Raw genomic sequence first — 10,000 nt, forward strand, 5'->3', positions numbered from 1 at the left:
CATGGCCATGTGTCCAGTATGGCTATACGCCAAAGGATACTGTTACTGCCATGGTTCCGACAGATGAAACTCTTCAAAAGAACTTCGAGGCATGGTTTACCTTAAAGAATCTTTATTTGAGCAGAATAACAACGGCACATAACATAGACAAAGCCAAAATCTGAATTCCCCTCTGTAAGATGCTAAGAAAAAGACATAGGCATGTCTTGAGCAGAGGTCTGAAGCTGCAGGACACAGCTTGACAAACTCTGAGTTTATTGCTTCTTATATATTTGTTACATGCATAGGCTTTACCATTAAATGCTGACATTTTACATTCATAAGTTTAACCATTAGATGCTGACATAAAGTTTCTTCATTGGAAAAATTCTTTCATATAAGCAACTATTTTCTAGTAACACATTACATGGTCAAAGACCAGGTAAGAACAAATACAGGTAGATCAAAAGGAGAAAGAACTGACAAAGACAGGAAGAGATAGGAAGGAACTTAAGCATATTATCTCTTTAGGTAAGTGAGGCATTAAGTCAAAAGGGGATGACTTTCTGGCTGCTTCATTAGGACAAAGGGTATCAAAAGGTTATGAGGTTTGTGGGGGGGGGGAAGCATGGCAGTTTGCTGTGTGTGCATTTTTCCCCACACCCTCCCCTGAGCACATAGTATCAAAGCACAATTCCCTCCTCCAATTAACAGTCATAAATCACATTCTCCAATTCGCTTGAAATGCAGGCTTTCCCTCCTGCTCTTCCACCCGCCATTTCTTATCATCTCTTATTTCAAAAAAAAAAACAACTTGGTTCTCACACTAGTTACAATATTGTTTTGTCTAACTAAACTCCCATGCACATTCCTCCTCCTCCCCTCCCCAGTATCATCTAATCCTAGCTCTAATTCTAAGAGTAAAACATAAGAAGGAAAATGGCTGCATCTCCATATGTTAGCAAAGCAAGCACAGCAGCATTGACGGTTACCTTCCCATCGAAGTGGTGCCTGTTTACCTACTCACATTGGCATGCTTTCCAACTGCTACGTAAACAGGTGGTGGAGCAAGGGACAGGAGCTCACCCCGTTGTGTGGTGCTGGGGTCTCAAACCCAGTCTGCGAGCTTTCCGCCTTTCTTGCCAAAGTCATGAAGTGAATTGCTACAGTTAAGTTAGTCACCTGGTCGTTAAGCGGATTGGGCTTCCCCGTTGACTTTGCTTGTCAGAAGATAGCAAATGGGATCACGTGACCCCAGGATGCTGAAACTGTCATAAGTACATGCCAGTTGCCAAGCCTCTGAATTTTGATCCCAGGTCCATGGGGACACTCAATGCTCATAAATATGAGTACATGCCAGTAGCCAAGTGTCTGAATTTTGATCACAGGAATTTCAGTAGTGTGAAAAATGGTCATAAGTCACTTTTTCCCAGTGTTGTCTAACTTTGAACGGTCACTAAATGAATTGTTGTAAGTTGGGGACCCCCTGTATATATTTTGGGGGCTTCTCCTGAGTTCTGTTTTGCTTCTGTTCTGTTTCAGTTGCTAATAAAGAGCTAGAAAATTGGACAAAATGGAAGGCCCAGCAAAAACTGGGCCCAATTGCCTTGAAGCCTCAGAAATTAGGTAAGTCGGCAAGCAGGAGGAAGAGCGGTATAAATTTTCACTTTTTCCACGGAGGTGTGCCGTGTTGGTTTTTTTTTTTTTTAATTGAATCCTGAAACATTTAAACTGTATTTTTTTGAAGATCGGTTGTGGGTAGCTGATGACGAACAATGTTGTTTTAAGAAGCTTAAAAGTTTACTCATCTTTTTTTTCCCTCCCCCAATTCCCTTTTAACTATGGTTAATGAGCTTTGCATTTTGATATATCCGTGGAATAAAAGTGTTTGAAGGCTTTGCAGAGTTATTGAGCTACTTTTAAGAAGCAGAAAGCCAATTTGTGGAATCTGCTGAAAGTGGAATATTAAAAATCTCTCTCTCTCTCTCTCTCTCTTTTTTTAATAAGGATGTCCTAAAGAATAATGGTATCATTTTTTAAAAAAACTTTATGGAAATTCTTGATCAAATTGCAGTAGTGATTCTGGATCAATCAGTCAACTTGTTAAAATTAAGATTGCTTTGAAATTGTAGGAAGTTATAAAGTAAGTAGAATAGAGATGGTATATGTCTGAGATGGTATAGGTTCTCCTGCTTGAGCAGGGGGCTGGACTAGAAGACCTCCAAGGTCTTCTAGTCCAGCCCCTTGCTCAAGCAGGAGAACCTATACCGTCTCAGACAAGTGACTGTCCAGTCTCTTCTTAAAAAATCTCCAGTGATGGAGCACCCACGATTTCTGGTGGCAAGCAGTTCCACTGGTTGATTGTAAAAGTAAGCAGATTCTTTAACTGTAACCACATTGAAATGCTCTCAAATAGAATGCAGTAACAACAAAACACTAACATTATAAAATAGAGCAATAGAAGAAGTATCAGATATAAAACCGGTACAACATAATAAAGCCAAAGCTACAACTAAGAACATCAGGATTTCTTTCTAAGTCAGAATGAGAGCAAAACAAACTTAGCAACTTGGTTTCCTTGCTGGAAACACCCATCTGCAAGAAGATAATTCAATTTTTTTCAAGAGCGGAACCCTTGAATTCATCGGCCGTTAAAAACTAAATCTGATCTCATTGTTAAATGGGCAGTGGGGACAAAATAAGTCTTTAGACCACAAGGTCTAAAATGTTGTCCCACGGGGAACTTATGCAATTTTCCTTTGAGATGCATGGAGAAGCATAGTCCATAAGAGAAGCATCTGCAAGATCAATTTTTTCTAAAATCTGCAATTTGGGGAGTTGCCAACTTATCTTCTGAATTGTGGTTATCGTGATGTCCCATTGATTGGAAGATAGATTCAAGCTCCTTATTTTAAGTCAGGGGTCTTCAAACATGGCCACTTTAAGACTTGTGGACTAGAAATGGATTATGTTAAATAGGTTATATTATTTGAGGGAAATAGAGAGGGAACATTTAATGTATTTACTTGAGCTATTATATGATTTTGTTTTTGGATGATTGATGGCTGGCTCAGGAATTCTGGGAGTTGAAGTCCACGAATCATAAAAGAGCCAAGGTTGCCTACCTCTGGATTAGGGTGTTTACAATTCTCAGTTCTGCCACATTGCAATGCACATGTAACATTCCATTTTTTGAGCCTGGTCAATTTTGTGGCTCAGATTTGATCCTTATTTTTGTTGCTGCTCTTGTATTTTAATAAGCTTGGGTAGCAATTTAATGTGTCCGTGAACACTGGCTGTTTTAAATCTTTATTTAGGGTGACCTCCGCGTTGTTGCCGTGTTAACATCTCACGTTGAATTTACAGGAGGAAGAGCCACAGAGGCTGAAGTCAGGGAAAAACAGCAATTTGAGTACACCCAATCAAAATACCAGCAAAAGGTCAGTTAAAATGTAGCTGTCAGTTCTTATTCGTTGCATGGAACAAGAAGAGAAATATGTGGTCTGATTTAACCTTTCCATACGCAGAATTATTATTTTTTCCTTCCAGATTGGAGCAAAGAGCACACCAGAAATTGCATTTCATTTTGTAAACTTTACGAGTTTACCCCAGGTTCAGAAACTATAAGTTAAAAAAAAAACAACAACTGAAAACTGAACAAACCAAATGTTTGGGCCTCTTCCCCAGAGCCAATGTAGCCCTTGTGTTATAAGATGCATCATTTTGCAGCATTCAAAAGTGGCATTTATAGCGGGTGAATAAAGACAGACTTGCTCAGATGTGCACAGGAGGCACCAGTCCCTGGTTTGGTTTCTGCACATCCTCATCAAAAAAACAACAACACAAACCCTGTGGTTCATTTTTGGCTTAGTTTCACGGGTCCACCCTCCCATTAGCATTAGATATGTGTGAATCATGCCACCGCGGTTAGTTAAACCAGCTGCGGTTAATGGTTAAAACAAAGCTGACTGCGGCGTGTAAACTTTGGGTATGTACATTTGTGCCTTTTGTGTATTCTCTTCCCATGACTGCTGGAACCGATGACACCGCTCTTTAGAAATAGGCTGTGATTATCTGGACCCAACTGCTTTTTGCAAGATTTTTGAGAAATTGAGGGAAAATGCTTTCTCCATGATATTTTGGCATTTGGGGGCATCATGTGAACGGTGTAAAGTATACTGCAGAAACTGTGTTGTCCTAGTTACTATCGGTAAATGTTCCTTTCTGGAGGTATCTGAGATGAGGGACTGAGATTCACAAAGAGGATGTGGAATTGCGGATTTGAGATAGGCAGTCCTCAACAACAATGGAGCCCACATTTTAGGTTGCTAAATGAGACATTGGTTTAAGTGAATTTTGCCCCATTTCACGACTTGCCACAGTTGTGAGCTGAATCATTGCCATTGTTACATTAGCCCAGGGGTAGGCAACCTTGGCTCTTTTATGACTCGTGGACTTCAACTCCCAGAATTCCTGAGGCAGCATGGGGGAAACTATGGCCCCCTTCATGACTTGCGGACTTCAACTACCAAAATTCCTGAGCCAGCATGGCTCAGCTTGGAAACCTCTCCCTTTCTCCTCAGCATGGCTGGCTCAGGAATTCTGGGAGTTGAAGTCCACGAGTCATAAAAGAGCCAAGGTTCCCCACCCCTGCCCTATATCAGAGGTCCTCAGCCTTGGCTCTTTTATGACTCGTGGACTTCAACTCCCAGAATTCCTCAGCCAGCATGGGGAACTATGTCCCCTTCATGACTCATGGACTTCAACTCCCAGAATTCCTCAGCCAGCATGGGGAAACTATGTCCCCTTCATGACTGGTGGACTTCAACTCCCAGAATTCCTCAGCCAGCATGGCTCAGCTTGGAAACCTCTGCCTTTCTCCTCAGCATGGCTGGCTCAGGAATTCTGGGAGTTGAAGTCCACCAGTCATAAAAGAGCCAAGGTTCCCCACCCCTGTTCTAGATCCTTGCTTCACAGCCTTTCATGGTCCAGTGACTGGTGGACTTCAACTCCCAGAATTCCTGAGCCAGCATGGCTCAGTTTGGAAACCTTTCCCTTTCCCCTCAGCGTGGCTGGCTCAGGAATTCTGGGAGTTGAAGTCCACCAGTCATAAAAGAGCCCCTGCATTAGCCATACAGTTGTTAAATGAATCTAGCTTCCCCATTGAATTTGCTTGTCAGGTTGCAAGAGGGGCTCCCACTGATGGAGTGTGTGCCTTCCCAGCTCAGATACTAAGGTTAAATAAGTATTTTTGGGCAGCATCTTCGGCAATATATATGATTAAATGTTTGGAAAGAGGTTTGTTAAATATCCAGGTAGCTATTTGTCCATAATAGTATAGTGTATCCTGCTTGAGCAAGGGGCTGGACTAGAAGACCTCCAAGGTCCCTTCCAGCTCTGTTCTTCTATGATTCTGTAAGGGTCTCCTGGCTGAGCAGGGGGTTGGACTAGATGACCTCCAAGGTCCCTTCCAGCTCTGTTCTTCTATGATTCTCTAAGGGTCTCCTGGCTGAGCAGGGGGTTGGACTAGATGACCTCCAAGGTCCCTTCCAGCTCTGTTCTTCTAAGATTCTGTAAAGGTCTCCTGGCTGAGCAGGGGTTGGACTAGATGACCTCCAAGGTCCCTTCCAGCTCTGTTCTTCTATGATTCTGTAAAGGTCTCCTGGCTGAGCAGGGGTTGGACTAGATGACCTCCAAGGTCCCTTCCAGCTCTGTTCTTCTATGATTCTGTAAGGGTCTGCTGCTTGAGCAGGGGGGTGGACTAGATGACCTCCAAGGTCCCTTCCAGCTCTGTTCTTCTATGATTCTGTAAAGGTCTCCTGGCTGAGCAGGGGTTGGACTAGATGACCTCCAAGGTCCCTTCCAGCTCTGTTCTTCTATGATTCTGTAAAGGTCTCCTGGCTGAGCAGGGGTTGGACTAGATGACCTCCAAGGTCCCTTCCAGCTCTGTTCTTCTATGATTCTGTAAGGGTCTGCTGCTTGAGCAGGGGGGTGGACTAGATGACCTCCAAGGTCCCTTCCAGCTCTGTTCTTCTATGATTCTGTAAAGGTCTCCTGGCTGAGCAGGGGTTGGACTAGATGACCTCCAAGGTCCCTTCCAGCTCTGTTCTTCTATGATTCTGTAAAGGTCTCCTGGCTGAGCAGGGGTTGGACTAGATGACCTCCAAGGTCCCTTCCAGCTCTGTTCTTCTATGATTCTGTAAGGGTCTGCTGCTTGAGCAGGGGGGTGGACTAGATGACCTCCAAGGTCCCTTCCAACTTGGTTATTCTGTATTCTTGAAATACACAAGGACTTACCAATCCTGGACACCACGTTGGTCTCTCACTTTGATAGTCACTGTAGCGCCTTCCAAAACTGAATTTGGTAAACTAAAGGACCATCTTTTTAAGGGCGCCGCTTCTTCTTCTTCTTTCAGCTGAAGAAAGAAGACTACGAGAGAAACAGAAGAGAGGCTGAAGAAGCCGAGATTCTGAAAAAGAAAGCCGTACAAAGAGTCAAGGTAAGGTGGACTGAACGAGGTGGGCAGTATGGTGGGACAATAGCTCACCTTCTCAGTAGGAATTATGTAGACCAAAGAGGCGTTGGTTTTGTTTATATAAAACGTTTACTTGGCTGCCCAGCTCAGACAATGTAGCCCTGGGAATAGGAAGGAAGGAAGGAAGGAAGGAAGGAAGGAAGGAAGGAAGGAAGGAAGGAAGGAAGGAAGGAAGGAAGGAAGGAAGGAAGGAAGGAAAAGGAGATGATATATGGATGGATGGATGGATGGAAGAAGGTAGGTTGATGAAGGAGAAGGAAGGAAGGACATGGTATATGGATGGATGGATGGATGGAAGAAGGTAGGTTGATGAAGGAGAAGGAAGGAAGGAAGGAAGGAAGGAAGGAAGGAAGGAAGGAAGGAAGGAGATGGTACATGGATGGATGGATGGATGGATGGAAGAAGGTAGGTTGATGAAGGAGAAGGAAGGAAGGAAGGAGATGGTATATGGATTGATGGATGGATGGAAGGTAGGTTGATGAAGGAGAAGGAAGGAAGGAAGGAAGGAAGGAAGGAAGGAAGGAAGGAAGGAAGGAAGGAAGGAAGGAAGGAAGGAAGTTGATGGGAAAGGGAGGGAGGGAGGATAGCAGGAAGAAAAGAGGGAGGGAGGGAGAAAGAAGAGAGAAGAAAGAGAAAGAGAGAGAAAGAAAGAAAAAAGAGAAAGAAAGAAAGAGACAGAGAGACAGAGAGAAAGAGAAAGAGAGAAAGAAAAAGAAAGTGAAAGAAAGAAAGAAAGAAAGAAAGAAAGAAAGAAAGAAAGAAAGAAAGAAAGAAAGAAAGAAAAGTCAATATTAAGTTTCCCTGGGTGTGTAGTGGTTGGTCTCCTCTCATACTAAAAATTAGTTTTGCAACAATTGTTGGAAGGATGAGAGGGAGCACACACAAGACACAATGTGTAAACCATCTAGTAAGCAACAGTTATTCATTCAGTCATGGCTAAAACAAACCATGGCTGTCCCTTCAAAGTCCCGTTCCTTTCTATCTTCTCCAACTTGGAATAAGGAAAGGTTGTGTTCATGTTTCACCTGAACCTTTCATTTTACAATTAGGTCCAAGCTTGACTAAGTTATTCTTTGGGGAAAAACAAGCCACTTTTTAAGAGATATTAAGGCCCTCGCTCTCCCACCCCACCCCGTCCCAATAACCATAGTTATGGTTTCTCATTAATCTAGGGATGGAAAAAATAATACATGATCCAAGTGAGTTGCTTACTTACAAAGATGCAAATAAGCAACTTGCTTGGATCATGTATTATTTTTGTCCAAGGAAGAAATGAGAGGGAGAACAGCTAATTTTAAGTCTTGGGGATGCAATATTAAACCAGAATTTAGACGTGTTTTGGGTAGGATCTGCTTAGTCTGTGACATGCATTTTTTTTTTCACTCTGAAAAAGAAGCTCACAACTCATGGAGCTCCAATGAAAAATATAATTGCATTTTGGGGGGGGGGCTTCATTTTATTAGCCAGCCTATTTATATTTAGCTTCTGGCTGACCTGATCCTTTTTCCCTTCTAGGCTAATCAACTGGAAGAAAAAAAAAGGCAGCAAGAATGGCAACGACAGCAGATGCTGAGGGAAGATCACGCCACGTAAGTTGGACTTCAAAGGAAGAGATGCCTTCACCTCAAAGAGGAAGCCAACAAAAGGGAATATTGGTAGCTCAGTGTTGAACGGTGGGGTCCTTGGTGCTCTCCGAGCTGGGTAGTGACTTCATCCAGCCACCTCCTTCTCCGTCGTCCCCTTCTTCTCTTGCCCTCCATCTTTCCCAGCATCGGGCTCTTCTCCAGGGAGTCCTTCCTTCTCATTAGGTGGCCAAAGGACTTGAGTTTCAACTTCAGGATCTGGCCCTTCTCAAGAGCAGTCAGGGTTGATCTCCTCCAGGCCTTCCTGTCCTCTACCATCTTCTGGAGTCCATTGAAGCTCCTGCCTCCTGCTTCAGTGACTCCATCCAGCCACCTCATTCTCTGTTGTCCCATTCTTCTCTTGCCCTCCATCTTTCCCAGCATCGGGCTCTTCTCCAGGGAGTCCTTCCTTCCCATTAGGTGGCCAAAGGACTTGAGTTTCCACTTCAGGATCTGGCCTTCTAAAGAGCAGTCGGGGTTGATCTCCTCTAGGACTGACCGGTTGGATCGCCTTGCAGTCCAGGGGACTCTCAGGAGTCTTCTCCAGCACTAGAGTTCAAAGGCCTCCATTCTTTGGCGCTCGGCCTTTCTTATGGTCCAACTTTCGCATCCACACATTGCAACTGGGAAAACCATGGCCTGGACTATACGCACTTTTGTTGGCAGGGTGATGTCTCTGCTTTTTAGTATGCTGTCTAGATTTGCCATAGCTTTCCTCCCCAGGAGCAAGCGTCTTTTAATTTCCTGGCTGCAGTCCCCATCTGCGGTGATCTTGGAGCCCAGAAAAATAAAATCTGTCACTACCTCCATTTCTTCCCCATCGATTAGCCAGAAGGACCATAGAGTATAACATGTTAAAAACTTTCACTCCACACACAGTTAAGTTATTTTCATATTTTCCTCCACACTCTTACAAGGCTGGGGATGATTGAAGCCTCTTTTGCACAGCAGCAGCAGCAGCAACTGGGAGAGAAAAGATCGATGGGAATGCTTTTATTTCAGCTCTCATTAACTTTTCCAATCAGCCCTTTTTATTGCCAATACTTGAATGTTATTTCGGGCCATTTTCTTCCTCGGCAGCTGCTGCTTCTGCTGTTCCCCACCTTCCTTTCGTGGCTACCCTATTAGGCCAGCGGTTCTCAACCTGTGGGTCGGGACCCCATTTGGGGTCGAACGACCATTTCACGCCAAACAACGCAGTCCGCCATTTTTTCCCCCTTTTCCTTAGCTGTGCTACTCCCTTTTATTCTATTGGCTTTTGAAAGCCAATAGAATAGACTCTCTTGAATAGAGTCTATTCTATTGGCTTTCAAAAGCCAATAGGAATTGTCCAGGCTGTCTCTGCCCTGCTGAGCCCGCCAAAAGTCCCAGTCTGCAAACGGTGCTGCACCAGTTGAGTAGTCCTCGACTTACGACCGGTTGAGCAGTCCTCGACTTACGACCGGTTGGGGGTCGCGACATTAAAAAGGTTGAGAACCACTGGATTAGGCCATTCCAGGCTGCGAGATTTCACTTATTATTTCGAACTTGCTTGCTTCCCATAAATCCCGACGCCGAAGAAAATTACGAGCTGTGAGGATCCGAGCATAGGCCTGGTTTTTTTTTTTTTTTCAGGCGTCCCGGGCTCTTCCCATCTGCGCTGCGCAATCTGCTTGGATATTTCCAGCTGGTTTGGAAGCCAGATTAATGGAAACCATTCGGCAGCACCCTTACTGGCATCCAAATGGCCTTCATTACTGGATGTTTAAACCTTTGCAGCCTTCGGTTGCCTTTAGCTCAGTGGTTCATCTGTATTTCAGATGATAAAATGGTCAGCGGAAACAAGAAGAAAAGAGATGAACATGAAATAAAACGGGGTGAAGT

General features: G+C 43.9%; 1 protein-coding gene across 1 annotated transcript in view; it reads left to right on the forward strand.

Annotated features, from left to right (window-relative positions):
• EPSTI1 (epithelial stromal interaction 1) overlaps nucleotides 1-10,000 on the forward strand; it is a 29,044-nt gene that overhangs the window by 6,006 nt on the left and 13,038 nt on the right. The window contains exons 3-6 of the mRNA XM_039366736.1: nucleotides 1,522-1,605; nucleotides 3,346-3,419; nucleotides 6,396-6,479; nucleotides 8,031-8,104. Coding sequence (XP_039222670.1) covers nucleotides 1,522-1,605; nucleotides 3,346-3,419; nucleotides 6,396-6,479; nucleotides 8,031-8,104 — 316 coding nt within the window. The remainder of the gene's footprint in view (nucleotides 1-1,521; nucleotides 1,606-3,345; nucleotides 3,420-6,395; nucleotides 6,480-8,030; nucleotides 8,105-10,000) is intronic.

Source organism: Crotalus tigris, unplaced genomic scaffold (assembly GCF_016545835.1).
Source record: "Crotalus tigris isolate CLP2741 ecotype Arizona unplaced genomic scaffold, ASM1654583v1 scf7180000020351.1464749751:1500972, whole genome shotgun sequence".
Lineage (NCBI taxonomy): Eukaryota > Metazoa > Chordata > Lepidosauria > Squamata > Viperidae > Crotalus > Crotalus tigris.